Source organism: Tiliqua scincoides, chromosome 3 (genome assembly GCF_035046505.1).
Source record: "Tiliqua scincoides isolate rTilSci1 chromosome 3, rTilSci1.hap2, whole genome shotgun sequence".
NCBI classification, from domain to species: Eukaryota; Metazoa; Chordata; class Lepidosauria; order Squamata; family Scincidae; genus Tiliqua; species Tiliqua scincoides.
The window spans coordinates 20,809,395-20,826,166 of NC_089823.1; the positions used below are offsets into that span (position 1 = coordinate 20,809,395).

The 16,772-nt window shown below is 44.2% G+C and overlaps 1 protein-coding gene across 1 annotated transcript in view; it reads right to left on the reverse strand.

The window, feature by feature from the left end:
- EXPH5 (exophilin 5) overlaps positions 1-16,772 on the reverse strand; it is a 55,355-nt gene that overhangs the window by 10,135 nt on the left and 28,448 nt on the right. The window contains exons 3-5 of the mRNA XM_066621241.1: positions 16,494-16,665; positions 6,737-6,782; positions 3,150-3,276 (exon numbers count right to left, since the gene is read on the reverse strand). Of these exons, the coding sequence (XP_066477338.1) occupies positions 3,150-3,276; positions 6,737-6,782; positions 16,494-16,665 (345 nt within the window). The remainder of the gene's footprint in view (positions 1-3,149; positions 3,277-6,736; positions 6,783-16,493; positions 16,666-16,772) is intronic.

The following is a 16,772-nucleotide window of genomic DNA, read 5'->3' on the forward strand; positions in this document are numbered from 1 at the left end:
ACATGGATCAATGTAGACCTGCACCACCTACATAGCTGACATAGGTCCAAGCTGACTCTTGGCGACTGCTGGAGCTTACTGCGGAGCAAGGGAACAAATGTGCCCTTACCCTGAGGAAACCTCCAGCAGCCAAAATTTCCCAGTGGGATATGGTGGAAGCCATGCTGGTGCCACTGCATCACCACAAGGGAATTTAGTCAGGATTGGACTGTAAGGCTTACTATTTACCAGAAGATCCATTGAACTTAATGGAACTTACTTTTAAGTAGACATGCCTAGGATTGTGCTGCAAGTGTCTTGTTGACATTGGCTTGCTTCAGATGTCACCCTAAACCAGGGTCTTACATTCTGTTGTCATTAGCATTTAGGTGCCAGTCCAGGGAAGGAAGATGTAGAGGGGTAAGATCTTTGTTACCCTTGCTGAGGGGGAAGGCATGTGTAGGATGAGTTTGCTCCAGGTGAGAGCTGGCGAAGAGTGAGGGGAAAGCAACCAAGATAAAAGGATGGTTTGCCAAATAAATATGAGTTTTTTAAATGAATTTATATCTTGCCTTTCCCCCACATTTCTGGGCACCTATGGAGGCTAACAAAATTCTAAGTACAAGAATAAAATATCATTAAAATTATAAATTTACAACATAAAAAATTATTAAATTACAAAATTACAACTGCCCAGAATATATAGTACTTTGGAAAAATTACTATCAGCAGTTTGAGTGTGATGGGACTTGATACATTACTGTAAGTGCCCAGTTTATTTAAGTTATTGTTAACTACTATGCTGTGTTTGTCTTTTGGGATTTGATTTACTATAATAATAATAATAATAATAATAATAATAATAATAATAATAATAATAATAATAATAATAATAATAATAATACAGGTATTTCTATACCGCCTTTCTTGGTACTCAGATTTCTCCTTAGACTTTATTCAAGGCGGTTTACATAGGCAGGCAAATTAAATCCCCGTAGGGATTTTTACAATTTGAAAGAAGGTTTCTCTCTTTCAAGAAACCACAACATTCAGATGTTTCTTTCTTGATCTGGTCGCACATTCTGGCCTCCATCTTCCCACGCTCAGAGCAGATGGAATAGCTCAGCTGCTTCAAGGTCGCACGGTGCCGGTAGCCTCTAACTGGCGACCTTCGGATGTTATCTTCAGGCAAATGGAGGCTCAACCCTCTAGACCAGGAGTGCCCAAACCCCGGCCCGGGGGTCACATGCGGCCCTCAGGAGCTCCCAATCAGGCCCGCAGGGAGCCCCCAGTCTCCAATGAGCCTTTGGCCCTCTGGAGACTTGCTGAAGCCCTTGCTGGCCTGACGCAACTGCTTTCAGCATGAGGACGACTGTTCAACCTTTCACCTGAGCTGTGGGATGAGAGCTCCCTCAACTACTTGCTGTTTCACGTCTGTGATGCAGCAGTGGCAGCAAAGGAAAGGTTGGCCTTGCTTTGTGCAAGGCCTTTTATAGGCCTTGAGCTACTGCAAGACCGTCATTCATTCATATAAGTTCCATCCCTAATAAATTCATTTATGTAAATTAATTCTTTTTTCCCCTGGCCCCTGGCAAGGTGTCAGAGAGATGATGTGGCCCTCCTGTCAAAATGTTTGGACATCCCTGCTCTAGACCAGACCTCCTGACCAGACCTTACATATTTATTATGTAAATATGGATGCATTTTATTGTTATTGAAGTATTAAGTCATTAGTAATATTATTGAATTGTCACAATTAATTACGATAATATTGGTGGTTTTTTTAAATTTTTTGTGCTTCCTAGTTTGAAGCCTGATTTTAAATTACTTGATTGTTTACTGAAAAGTTGTTTGGGAATTCATTATGTTTATTGATTTGCATTTTTCATTTACAATTGTAAATTGCTTTGAGTGTAACTAGACAGAAACGCAGTATACAAATTAAGCCTGTCTCTGTGAATGAACTGTGTGTGTGTGCCCTCCCCTCTTGTGCACTGATCTCCTCCTTCATCCCCAATGTAGAAGTAAACCATAGGTTGCCATTACAATCGAGCCAGCCAAACTATGGTTTGTGCAAGCCCAGTTCAAATCTGGAGCATGTGTGCCCAGAAGCTCATTTACGAACATTAAGCCGCTGTTCTTACATCTTATCCAGTCCACTGACTTAGGTAAGATTCATAATATGCTTCATGGAATAATAAATACTTCCTTATCCTGCAATAGTCTACCTTCATTTCTTTAGTACCACTACAGCCCTGACTCTGTCTGCTGGTTTGATGATATTTTGTCGTACAGAGAGCAGTGCCTTCCATTCTTGACTAGACAGACTTTGTCAGTGTCTGAAGGGGAAAAAAGGTTAAACTTTAAAGACATGGCACTATCTAGACAAGAATGGAAGATACTTACATACTCCTTACAACAAAAACCATTCAACTATTCTTAAGACAAAGTTGGTTTATAGAGGTAATAGTTGGAGAAACCATTTCCAATATCCTGTTTCTATCAATCCTTAGTGCCTAGCACTAAGAAGCAGTTACGAAGATCACCAGGGCAATGTTGTAGAAAGACTGGCAATGAATCCAATTGAATGTGTTAGAGCTCATTTTAAAGCCTATTCCGCCGCAGCAGCAGCAGCAAAGAAATCGTACTTTACTCCCTCCATTGTGTCAGTACAGTTTCATCTAGTGGAGCAGTTTCATGTGGTGAAGGACAGCTGATTCAGGATGGGAGTTACATCTTGTTCTATATGGGGTTACATGTCCTTGAAGGTGCTCCTGGACTGTGCTCTGACCTTGAAGAACCAGGCTGCAGCAGTGGCCAGCTGTCCATTTGTCTAGCTTCAACTGGTACAACAGCTGCGCCTTTTGCTGAAGGAAGCATATAAGGCTATAGCAATCCATGCCTAGTCACATGTTTGGACTGCTGTATGCACTCAACTTGGGATTGCTCTTGAAGATAGTCTGAAAACTTTACCAGCTTAACTGGTACCAATATTTTACTGGGCCCTATTCAAGGTGCTGGTCATGTTATTTTTTTATTGTATAGTTTTAAAAGGTTCTGAGCTACTCTAATAATCCCTTCAGAGATGGAAGAGTGGGATACAAGTATTTTAATAAAGAAACAACCAATAAATAAAGGCTATAAAACCAATACTGAGAAGGGCGACTTACCTCGTAAGAGCTCATTTTCTAGCTGTTCATTCCATGTAGACATGCTATCCTCCACCATCTCAGCCTGGCTTGCATCCAAACGGTTATTTGTTGGTTCAGGAGTCAAAGGGGAGTTGCATGTTTCAGTCTATGAAACAACAAATCAAGAAAATGACTAGATTTTATTTTCCCAGCAAAGCACAGCAAGCTCATTACTGGCCAAGCTGAAAAAAATTATATGGTGCCTACCTATGTGAAAGAATTTTATCCCATCCTGTTGCATTGATAATATTAATGGCAGCCTGGCCACAAACAGTTACATTACTTTGCATATCCTTATTTTAAACCTTATCTCCACCCCCTCTTTCTCCATATAAATTGCAATAGTATATTCTAATTGTACAGCTGGTCCTAAACTCTGCACATTTTAAAACCCACACAAATGTTTGTCTGCATTGCAGAACAAAAACCCAAGCAACCACTCTGAGCCCTTCTGGGGGAGGGGGGGTCAGTGCTTGAAACACTTGGTTATTAGTATTCTCAAAGGATTTCAGGTTAAAGCAGTGGTGTAGCTAGTGTATTGGAAACCTGGGGTGGGCTGCTCAAAGTGAAGGGTAGACCTGGGCACCGCCTCAAGATCCCAGGTGAAGGCCAGGTCTAACCTTTGCTTCAGGAGGCTAGGAGACCTGGCCTTTGCCAGAGGTTCTCAAGTTGGAGGCCAGACCTACCCTTTGCTTTGGGCAGCTACTTACTCAAAGTGAAGGGTTGAGCTGGCCTCCACCTTGAGATCCTTGGGGGAGGCCAGGTCTACCAGCTGCTCATTGGTGCTTTTAACACCATGGGTGTACTTGACACCCGAGATAAACCACCACTCCCTGCCTTGCCCATGCTAGGCTACTAGGTTCAAGCTGAATAGCAACTGTCTGAACAGCTGAATAAAGGCCCAATCCTGTGGGCCTCCAGTGCCAACATTGAGCTCCAGTGCCAGCGCTGGGTGTTGCAAACAGGCTGTAAAGCAAGTAGGAGCCACTGGCATTGGGCCAGCGCTGGGCCTCAGCACTGCACCGATGACTCCATGTTGCCTGTGGTGATATGTTTGCCTGTCAGGCACCAGTATGGGTTTGCAGGGTGGTGGCAAGTGGGTAGGATAGGCAAAGATCCTATCCCCTGTGTCAGGCTGACAAGTTCAACATGGAGGTCTGCCATCTGTGCTGGCAAAACAGCCGGTGCAGATGCAAGAGGGCCCATGGCGGGGCCAGTGTCTTTCCTCAGGGGAAGTTAATTAACTCCTCAGGAAGGAGTTAAAGTCTCCTTTCCCCAAGGAGACCTCTGGTGATAACCCGGCACCTGATGGATGCAATGGTAGCCATATCAGTGGCACTGGGACCCACAGAATTGGGCTGCCCATCAGTACCCATGAATGGGAATACATGAGAATTTAGTTTACTGCATGTTAGTCTCATGTACTTGTCCATTCTCTTTAAGCAAACCTACCTTATTTCTGCAGTGGTTCCACCCTTGTTTCCAATACATTTCAAATAAAAAGCACAATAAAACTGTCACATCAAGAGAAAAGATGTTACAGTGTCAAAATCAAGAACCCACAGCATTTTATCACTAGACTTGAGTTCTCTGTCTTACGGTCAATGGAGTTTTAAACCTGTCCATTTCCTAGCCTGACTGCATCTAACATTCATCAGTAGTGCTTTTCAACCAATGGTACTTGATCCTTCCAAGATACTGTGAAGAACCACCTGTTGAAAATCACTGGATTACTGTGCCTCGGACTTTTGATGTTTCAAGTACAACATTCCTCTGAATTAAAAGTGTAAAAACATATCACACAAAAAACACACATATACAAAAAAAAATAGTTTCTTGATCAGCCTCCCCAACAGTGAATGGGCATCTTACCTGCAACTGCAGGAGAACCCTGTTAACATTGTCTCTTGGTATTCTTCCCTCCTCTTTGCCTAAACAGCCTGACTACAGGAATGAGGCTGCTGTTTCCAGCAGAGGTGGAAATGGTGATATTTGGCAATTCCCCTTATGCTTGTCAGCCATACCATGGACTAGATCAGGAAGCCCCAATGGGATGATGCCACTGCCCATATGTTGACAGCAAGAGGAAGGGAAATATTGCGCAGGACTATAAAAGTGGTGGTAGACCCAGCCAACATGGCAGCTTAATTTTTCAAGGCAAGCCCCTGGCACACACTTTGGGAAACACTGTATTAAATTAACAGTAGGATACTAAACCAACTTTACTGATGATTTCCACAGACTGCCTTGCAATTTTTCTGATGATGAATGGCATCTCAGAGAAGGAATCTCAGAGGATGAATCTTCCGTGACAAACCAGCAGAAAGTGCAATACAAGTGGTTCTCAATTCTGGTCCATAACCTCTAGTTCAAAATTATTTATCATAATATTCAGGACCATTGAGCTCGCATGTCTTCCACTTGTGACATAGTCACTGTAGGCATGACATGGTCAGTAACTATGACCTGGCAAAGTCAACAGTCATCAGTGACATAGGGAGTGATGTGTGATGGAAACACAGGCACTATACAAAAATTACACACACTCAGAACCAAGTGCTTCCTGCAAACTTTAGGACTAAACAAAGAGTTTCGAAAAGACTGTCTGCTATCCTAACATATACAAGCAACAGGCTGACATAAAAAGTGTTATAAAAATAAAGGGCTTGAGTAGCACATGCAAAGGTATTTAAACAAGTAACCTGTTACAAGAAACAGAGGGATCCTGCTGAAAGCCCTTTGTAAGGTTCCTTCATAAGGTGTGGCACAGCTTAGTTCTAGATCTTGACACCCTAACACTGCGTATTTCCCCATCAGCTCCTGTGGCAGTGAAGTGGGGTGGGGCCAGGTAAACACATAGGGACAGTGTGCTGGTGTCAGGAAGTGAGCCAAGTTGCACTAGATGTTGCTGAAGGATCTTGGCCGGGGCTGCCATTTCAGCAGCAGCCTGTTGTTTCTCATAACATTAAGTTTTGCTTAAATGCCAGTATCATGAGTAAATCTGTTAGCTCAAATACTGAGCCCTGCAATACTTAACCCCAATCTCCATCCAGGTATCCACATTTCAACAGCAATACCTGCACAACCAAATTACTTTGTCTTCCGCACTGGACTGCATGTATCGAGATATCCAACGTGGCAAAGTAACTGGAGTGTCCAATGAGGACCATGAAGGATTAGAACCAGATTCAAATTCCCATGGAGGAAATTCTGTAGTTTGGAGTCTTTGGAACTACCCCACACCTGACTGACAATACTCTGACAATTATCAGCAGAAGCAGGAAAGTTTTGAGTTCCAGGCTTCCTTCCCTGTTGGTGGATACCCCATTTATCCTCTAAGGAAGCTTGGAGTCAGGTTCCCCAAACAACCTGATGCCTGGTGACGTGTCAGATCCTCAGGCTACGACAACTCTGAAATGAGGATCATCTTCAATTCTGAAGTAAGTAGCATCTTCAACACAATAGATTCCACTAGGTAAGGGAGCAAGTGTTCAATTACTAGTACTGTGTTTAAAATGCCCCTAGTCTCACCTTCAATGGGGTAATAAAGTTGTTAACTGACTCACCTTTGCCATTGTCTCCACTTTAGATGTTTGAACGAAGTGTTCATATCTGTAAAACAAAAAAATGTAATAGTGGCTTTGAAGATGGACACAGTAACATTTTGCAAGAAACGAGTAACTGGTCAGTTTACCTTCATGGTGTATTAAGATAATAAGCTTAATCAAGCTATTAAGCTAATTTGATAATGAAGCAAGCAGAACTAGGGTGCAGTCCATGTAGAGTCAACCCACAGTACACAGCGGGATACACATGTATAGGATTGAGCTGCATGCATTTTCAGACCATCTCTTTCTCTCCCTCTGATTAATAAGGCAGTAATCCATTCTCCCCTCTACCACCACCCACCCAACAGTTTGCTCAAATATCCATGTATCCGCACAGTGCAGTGCCTAAAAAAAATGTTCGGAATACACTTAGATTATTTTCAACCTCTTTCATTCCCTGTTCGGTTTATGGATATTTTATGGACACTATGAGAAAACACAGAATCCTCTGCACTCTAATGGACAAATCAGGTTTTGTTTCCCCCATATTTTTATTCTGAAGGTTGTATCTTAAAATCCACCACATCTACTACAAAGAACACCACAACTGTTTATAATAACAAATGCTCAACAATAGAACACTGAATTTAAAAACTCAAATTTACAGTTTTATGACATTTCTCAATCTATTTAAAGTATGCACTTTTTCTGCATGAAACATGGAATTGGCCTAGAAGGCCTACAGACCCCCTCCATTCTATTATTCTACCTTTTTTAAAAAGCATATACGGTATATAGTTCTCCCAAGGCCAGACCACAAGTTCTGTTAAACCTGTCATTAAATCACTTCAGGAGCAAACAGCCATCTGGGGAAAGGGTGTTTTCTGCAGGGAAATGGTGCAAGGGACATCCCCTCTTGCCCTAGTCAGACCCCCCCTCCATGGCTGCTTACTTAGAAAAACTTTACTGCAGGTTTCAAACTCCCAGAAAGTTTGAAAACTGCAGCTATACACCCTAGGTTTATGCCATTAAGGTAACATGGTGTGGGATCCTTAATGCCATCACTTTTCTAGCTATACAAAATAACTTGTTGGACAGCTTTCTAGGTACACAATAGCAGAGGGTTTGCATCACTCAGTACGAGAGTTCCAGACCATACAGAATAAATTACAGTATCATACACACAGCCTAAATTCAGCAGCATCACTAGGGTTGGTGCCATCCCCATTAACTTTATTTATTTATTTATTTAAATATATAACAGTACAAATCAGTAACCAACAAAAAACCAGTGGCCAATTTGATGACTCTTGCACAACTGAATAAGAGTTCTAGTAAATCTATATACCATTTCTCACAATTGTAACAAACTGCATTCTAGTTTTGCAGTTTACCCAACTATATGATGGATCTCTTTAGTCCAGACTCCCGCAGCAGTATGCCATTTGCAGCTCAAAACCGTGTTAACCGGTACGGCTTTGAATAAATCTGTGCTTGCATGCTCTTTTTCAGACTTTGTCCGGAGGTCATAAGAGAATTTGACAGAGTAGCACTCATCCAAACAGCTGGCTCAGCCAGAAACTGTAAAGGTCTGAACTTGGTCTATGTGAGGAAAGGCGATGGAATCTTAAACACTAGAAATTACGATCTCAGAGAGTCCCCCATGCTTGTAACTGCTGCATGACAGAAATCATACAGAAACATGTCTCTTTCTCCAACCCCTGATTTCTACAGTGGCCAAACATGTATCTCTGCATAGCCAGCAGGAAGAAGGTAGTGGCCCTGTCCAGTGGCGTCGCTAGAGGGGTGTGGGTCACATCAGGTAACTCACATGGGGGTGACATCACTATTGGCCAAAATGTTTTAAATGTTATATACCAGTGGTTCTCAAACTAGGGTGTTGTGATGCCCCAGCCAGGGAGCCCTGGCACCTGCCCCCTTAAGGGGCCAGGAGGGGGGAAGGCAGCGATGCAATGCGCTGGATCGCACCACTTTGAAGGGCCCTGGTGCTTGCTGCCACTTACCAGAGCCTGCAGCAGCCTCCTAAGGATGGGGGAGCCCCTGTGCCAAGCTCTGCGGGGTTCCCCACACTGTGGAGACCCTCAAAATCGCAATCGTGGCCACTTCAGTTTTGCATTTGCAAAACCGGAAGTGGTCGCGATCGCAACTTTTACTGACTCTGCAATGTGGGGAGCCCTGTGGATGCTGGCGTGGGTCTTGCTGCACCCCTGGGAGGCTAATGCAGACTTTGGTAAGTGGCAGCAAGCCCCTGCAGCTCTCCAAAGTGGCGCAATCCAGTGGATTATGTGGCTGCCTTCCCCCCACCCCTGCACACCCTTACTGCGGCTCCCTGAGAGTTTGAGAACTGCTGTTATAGACCATTCAATGCATATTTTCATGCAGAATGCAATGGAACAAGCTGGGTTGCAATATTTCTATTCTATCAAAAGTTATAGCCAAAAACCAACAGGGGGTAGGTTGATGGAGCATCACCATGTCTACTGCCAGGACATTGCTCCACCCACTGCATGGAGGAGATCCATGGGGGGGGGGGTTCAATCATGATCCATCATGGGGGTTACGTGCTGGCCTCCTGCACCAGGTGAAGCAAACCCTAGTAACGCTGCTAGCCCTGTCCAGCTGTCCTCCATCTGGAGAAGCCCTGACGGAAAAAGTTTTGCTTGCTGGACTTCAGTCTTCCTTGCAATTGTTAAAGGGACTGGAGAAGAGAACCTGAATACACCTGAAGTTTTAATCAAGTAACTTGGTAGGTAGGTGTTTTCACTGAAACACACTGGAGAGCTCTAGTACATGGAGCTACGAACAAACCCAGTCAGAGTACATGGGTTTATCACCCCAAACAGGATAACACCTGCAACCCTCAGGAAACATACTACAGAATGAAACCCACTCAACTCAGCGGGATTACTTCTGAGTAAACGTGCAAAGGTTTTTGCACTGTAAATGACTCTAAAGCCAAGTACTATGTGTGAGGGTCAGACTGCTAAGCAGTAATTGGAATTGAGGACCTGTTTACCTGCCATACTGCTTCAGACTGGAATTACTAGCCTAAGTAGCGAGGGTGAAACGAAAGGCAATTCATTAGCTGGCTCCACGAATTCCTCTCAGCTTTCAGTTGCATTCGTTGCTATCTATAGGAGTTTTCACTTAGCGCTTTTTCCTGAGCAAGGACCTGTGGATTACTTGAGTCAGATGAGATGGGGCTTTGATAAGGGTGTTTACTGAAATCCCTGGTCTGTCTGGACCTACAGAGTTACCACCGTACATCAGCGTCAGTCCAGAACTGACACTGCTGGAGCATTCTGTTTCTCCATAACAAAATTTTAAAATGCACTGAAGAGCACAACTAGTGTTGCCATCTAGCAGCGCTTTTGCGCCTTCGTCACCTCCCCAGCATGCAGGAAAACCAACAGATGCAGCTTCTTTTTTTCTTGGCTTGAAGTTGCAACAATGGGGGGGGGGGGAAGAACCACCTGCTCAGTTCCTCCCAGTAGTACAAATGCCTTCTGTTAAAATAAAAACAAATGTAGCTACCCCAAGCAGATCAGAGCAAAGGGGAGGCACACCCTTTTTACAGCACAATCTGATTAATCTAACAGCAAACAAAGTGAAGTGAAAAGTATTGCTGAAATCAGCCAAACACTCATCTGGAGTTCATTAAAAAGCTCCCTTGATTGCAAATAAGAACCACACATATGGGCAACTCTGTACAAAACTTCTGTGTTGCTTTCTTCCAACGGATCGCTTTCCCCGCTCCCCAAATTTAAAGGAACGTTGCTTACCACGCCGACATTCCTTGCTGGTCACAGTTTTAGCTTGCTGCACAAGGTTGCACACTGTTTTCCTTTCGGCTTCCTGGCCTCAGCCCTTGGGTTCTCTGTAGTTTGCAGCACCCAACCCCCTCTGCTCCTTCTCAGCCTCTCTGTCCTTCGGTCCTGCTTGTGCATTCAAGCAAGCCGACTTTGTTATGTTCCGGCAGCAGCAAGTAGAAACTGGCTCACTGGCATGCTTTGGCTGCACGAATGAGCCTTCCCTCCCAAAATGCTTTGTCATTTATTTGTAATGCGCTCCCAGGCAGGGAAGAACAAGTTGAAAGGTACAAGTGCCTTTTTTTTTTTTTTTTGACAACTGACAGGCGGTTACAGAAATCAAGGTAGGTCTTCCGGGTATGCAGCCTCTTCCGGGAAAAGGCTCCTACTGAGTTGAAAACTGGATGCTTTAGTCTTGGTGGTGTCAAGACTTGATGGTGTCAAATGACAGTAGCATTTGCCTCGCTCAAAGGGTGCCTCTGGAAGATGGTTAAAATGAAAGGGGAAGCCATGAGAAGAAAGGAGGAAAAATGAAAATGGGGGGACTCTATTGGAGTCTTGGCATACACCATACGTCAAAGGGAAAAAGCACTGGGGGGGGGGAACGACACCTAGCCAATATATGTGGCTATGAGTGGTGCTCCTGCACTCCGTGAAACGTAGCCCTATGTCATCTGAAAGCAGACTTGCCAGTTCTCCAGGCTCAATGTTAAGTAACACAACAAAGGGGTGAGTGGGAGAAAAGCTTGGCGTAACAGGGAAGCCCTCAAATCTGCAGTCTTCAGTCTTAAAAATGGAGTTCAGGAGATGATAGGCAGACTCAATTCGATTAGGCTCTGCTAGGTGCAAAATACATTTCGGATTCAATCACTAACGAAGGCTGTTCCATATTTTCTTTCTAAACACAAAAGCCAGCAGTTACTTGGCTTGGCCTCTAGCAGAATCCCTTGTGATGCAAGAAGCAGAAAAAGAGAAACACAGTCCTGAGACCAGCAAACCCAGAGACTTGTTTTAAGTGGTGTACTGAATACATCCAATACAAGGTAAACTGAGGGTATACGCTAGTAGTAGCTTGTGAGTCAACCCAAAAGCTAAATCCTGTCTCCAGGTGGTAGAAAAAAGTAATCTCCTTTCAGTCTTAGGATCTCTCTCTGAAGATTAGTTGGTATAATGCAATCAATTGAAAAATAACTCAGGAAAACCTGAAAGCTCACTCATGAGATTGTGACATTGGAGTTGATCCTACCAAAGGTACTGCCCTACTCACATCACTGCAAGGAGCTGTCCTGGAGTTGCTCCTCAGAAATCTGGAACTCTCTTGGTATATCCCTCCTACTTCTAAGCACCTGTTTCTGCAGATACCTCTGCTATTTTTGATCTGAACCTCTACAGAGCCAGGCAGAGTCTGGAAATCCAAGTTGTAATAAAAGCACAACTGTGCTGGACCCAATAGAAAAACATTATACAAACTGCAATAACTTTCTGGTGACGTTGGCTGTTGTGCACAGAGGCTCTTCAATTCCAAAGAACATCTGTCTTCCTAACTGGAGTGAGTAAGAGCACAAATGTGTCACATAAAATACTTCCGTGTAAACCAGGTCATGTTTTGGGCCAGATTCACCCAGTCAAGCTGCCCTTGTAAATCAGTTTACATCAGCCAAATCATCATGTGCCAGGAGCAGAATACGGAAGTAAGCCAAGCTGGCCTTGACAACAGAAAGGATGGCGATGAAGCAGAAAGGCAAGAGCTTGTAGCTAATCCTGGCCATCTGAAAAATCTTCCCTGCTGAACCATGGCCTCCTGCAGCTGTGAGAATCAGCCCAAGCATCTCCACATTTATTCAGAAGTAAACCGCGCCATTCAACAGGGCTTACAGACAATGGAGTGTGTGCGTAAGAGTCAAGCCGAAATAACCAAAACCAGCCTCCATACATATTAGTTTATTTAGAAAAGTTAGAGAATGCAGGCAAATTAGCATTATATGGGACAGGGCGCCGTATCCGGAGATCCCATATCTGCTGATGCGGGAACCCCCTGAGCTCCCCGTGCACCCTCTGGAGGCTGTGCTTTCCTCACCTCCAGAAGGTCTTTTGAGCCTCGCAGAGACTGCATGCATCTGCCCGCAGCTTCTGCAGGCCTCAGAATGACTGTTTCAATGGGAAAAAAAGGCAACGTTCAGTTTTTCACCAAACCCGGAAGTGACTTTTTAATGCCTTGCACTGTGAGGACCAGGAAGCCCTCCCCTTGCCTCCGGAGGGTAGTGGTGTCCCCAGTATCAGTGGTTTTAGGTAACTGTGGGGAGGTTCCAGAACGGAACCCCCTTGGGTATGCCTGCATTCAATGTTTTTAAATCTGCATCGAGGTTTGCACCAGTAGTGTTCCTCGGGGGGGTGGAGCACTAAGATTTTCAGGGCTCCTCAACGTGCCCTGTAAGCTGCCCCTCCCCTTTCCATCCAAGCAGCAAGAGCAATGCAGAGGCATCTCCTCAGGATTGATCTTGCCATCCAGAATTACTCCGAAAGCAAAGGGGAGGGGCAGCTTGCAGGCAAGTTGAAAAACATAGTGCTTCAACACCCCCCCACGGAACACTACCAGTTTGCAGGGATTTTTTTCCCCCAAGGTTGATTTTCCCATACCACAGGGTTTTTTTCCCCTCCCTACCAGTTCCATCTGTGAATCTTTTCTGAGAGTTTCACTAATTGTATTCTTTGAACCCTGCTAATAGTTCTACCCATCTTGTTGTGAAGGATCTTTAAATAATAAACAGACCCAACTTGGTTGTCTCAGCCAAATTAAAGGCAGGAGGACAAAATGCACTTGCTCCAGCCCCACAATTATGCTAATTTCCCTCTTCTGAACTTGTTGTCATTTTAAAATTTAAATCCTGTTTAACAATGAGCAAATGTTTAATTACCATGGAATATTGGAATATCCTAGCTGTGGTTCTACTTCAGGGCATCAAATGCTATTACAATGAGTTTGTCTAGCTACACTTCATAAAGCTCGGTTGCTGGATAAACAGCTATGAACTAGGTCTGCCAATTAAAAAAAAAAAATTAAGGTAAACCGGCCTGTCCTGTTTTTGTCCCTTTAACAGAGAACCGATCTGCACAAAACAGCCAGCCAGTGAAGTTTTCCATGGCATGGAGTTAAACATGATCACCTGCTAACTGCAGCAAATCAGGGTGGCAGTTAAAGGGTCAGCTTCAGAGCCTCATGTCTAGCCCAGCTTTTTTCAACCGGTGTGCCACCAAAGTTTGGAGGTGTGTGCCACAGGTGGCAAACAGGTGTGCCACAGGAGTTTGGAGGTTGAAAATCACTGAAAAACTCTGTCTGGGTTCTGCAAGCTCTGTTTCTAGGGGCAACTGTCATGAATTGTCTGTCCCTCTGACGATTTGTTACTACAGACAGCTGTCCTAGAAACAGAGATGCAGAATCTGGAAGAGTTTCCCAAAAGTGACATCACAAGAGGCAAAGACCACAGAGTACAGGATTAATAGAATGAGAGCTGCATTCAGTAAGACTATATTAAGAAACTGAAGAAGGTTAACAGTTCCATAGTTTTTGTTTGTATGGAACAAAACTGTGCATAGTTTTGTTCCATAGTTTTAGTTTTGTTTGTACTTGTCGTAAGAGGCGACTAAACAGCCACCGGGTAGATGGGACTCGTCAGCCTGGGAAGGCAGCTCATCTGAGAGAAGGAAAACTCTGATCCCAAACCTCTACTGCCTTGTGGCTACATCCAGTTATGGAAAAGGCTTCAGGAGTCAACCTCGAGGCAAAATCCGGAGCCGGAGTCCCTGAGGCAGTTCGTGGCTGAACACAGTCATGTCCTGACAACTCCTGCGATGCTGCTGGAACCAACCATATTGGCCTCTGCCTTTCCATTGGACCATTTCAGCAACATGGAGAGGGGGGATTTGCTGCATGGGTAACAGCCTATCCTCCATACCTACTTTACCCAGGCTTCGCGCACTGGAGAGGACACTCTGTTCCAGAACCACCATTCAGAGCGTGACACCATAGTCTTTCAAGACTGAAGGATGCCAACAAGAAGTTTTTGATTAGTTTCTAATGACACTGGAGCCCTGTTCAGGTTCCTACCTACACGAGTGTCTCTGGTGCCAGTGGCAGAATTTCACCTGCTTCCTAAATAACTTCCACCTGCTAGGTCATAAAGAGCTTGTAAATAATACTCTGTCTTCACACAAAACTCATCTTTAAGGTAGGTGGGGACATTTCAACTAGGAAACATAAATGCAATGCACATTGCGCAACAGTGCAATGACAGCACTGATTGTTTATGTTTCATGTTGCATTCTGCTCTCCTCTGAGGGATATGTTCCAAGCACCCTCCTGTGCAGGCAAGTATTATGTCAGATGAGGCCCGATGAAGGTGAAAGGCATGCAGGCATAGCCCACATCGCCTATGGGGAAGTCTATTTCCTTTAGCATAACCTCATGAGATAGCAAGCGTGCATTAAATGTGGGAGTGCAAGCAGGAACAGGCAGTGCAAGGCAAGCATGCCAAGAACAAACCAAAGCAAACCACAAAACCAGCGTTTTGAAAGCACCTTGAACATGTAAACAGCTCAGGTAGATCAGACTATAGCTAGCTATTCCGGCATTCTGTCTCCCATAGTGGGCAACCAGTTGTGAATCAACAGCCCAAAAGCCAGGCATGAAAGTGATAGCGCTCCCTGTTGTGGTACAGCTATTTCCAACCACTGTGCTATGGCATTTTGGTGTGCCACAAACAGTCCACAATGGGAATTTGGGGGAGGGTCATTTATAGTAGGGCCAATGGAGGATGCGAACTCCCCCACGGGCAACGCTGTGCATCTTGCAAATTGTCAAAAAACCAATGCTGTGCCTTGACAATTTTAGTACTTGTCAGTATACCGTGAGACGAAAAAGGTTGAAAATCGCTACTCTAGAAACTGGTATTCAGTTGCTGCTTTTGAACATGAAACGTTCACATAGCCACATGACCATGTTAGAGTTATCCTCAAGCAATTAGTCCAACCCCATTTTGAAACAGGTGGTTGCAACAACATATTTGGCAGCAAATTCCATAAGTTGATACTGAGTTTCTAGTAGATACTGAACTTTCTCTTGTACTACCAACCAACTCGCAACAAACTTCAATGGATGACTCCCTAGCATTAGTATCGTGAGAGAAGGACAAACACTTCTCTCTCTTTGCTTTGCTCATCATCTCAGCAATGATGCACAAGTGAGGAATTCTGTGCCTGCAAGCGCATCTCCTGTCGGAGGAACAGGGAAATGCTCTGTGTGCACCACGTGAAAATTTATGTGTGAGCACTGAGCGCTTGAGAGAAGAAACTGTGACATCCACATACGTGTCAGGACTCTGTGTTGCATCTTACAGATGCTGTTGAATTCATTATTAACACCACCTCCACCACCAAGGGCCTATAGCTTCCTCTACTTCCTGCAATTAGCAAGATGAAACATGCTTTACATTTACATGATCAGCTCACCAAATACTTGTGCCAACATTTGTGACAATACTGGCTAGCTAAGTCAGGGTCATGCGCATTTGTGCAGAAAGATCTACGATGCTGTCATCTTTTCTTCTGGAATAACTTAGTAAGAAAATAAAAACGCACAGTAAATATGCTTACACAAGTTTCAGTCACGTGATGTCCCTCACTATGTGTTTACTGACTGTTATCATTTACAACTTCTGTATCCCAATCCAGGCATTGAACAGACTTAGTTTCAACAATGCTAATGAATCATGTGCCTTCAAACCAGACTCTAACTAACGTCATGAGCCGCTTGAATGCCTCTTTAAACATTGCAGTCAAAGGGGGGGAAAAGCCACTAACAAACAACACTAAGGAAAAAAACAACAACCTCATTTTCAACATGCATTGTCCAGACCACTGCAACACCACTTGATGTGGATAGAGCTTACCGTGCAGGATACTGCCGCTGTTGTTGCAGAGGTTTTGGATGTTGCCTTTTGGATTTTCTGAAGGAGGAGAAAAGAGATACAAAAGGTGTTCGCAACCCTCCCAAGATAGATGGCGAGCCATTCTTCTGGGCTTGTGGGATCTGAGGCACAGGGGGTTTTACGCTTGCAGAATCTGAAAAGTGGAAAAATAAACATGAACACTGGAAGACTCATTTCTAGTTCTCTTTAAAGGCAAACACCTTGATCATAAATAGAAACAGCACCCGCTGGATCAAGTCC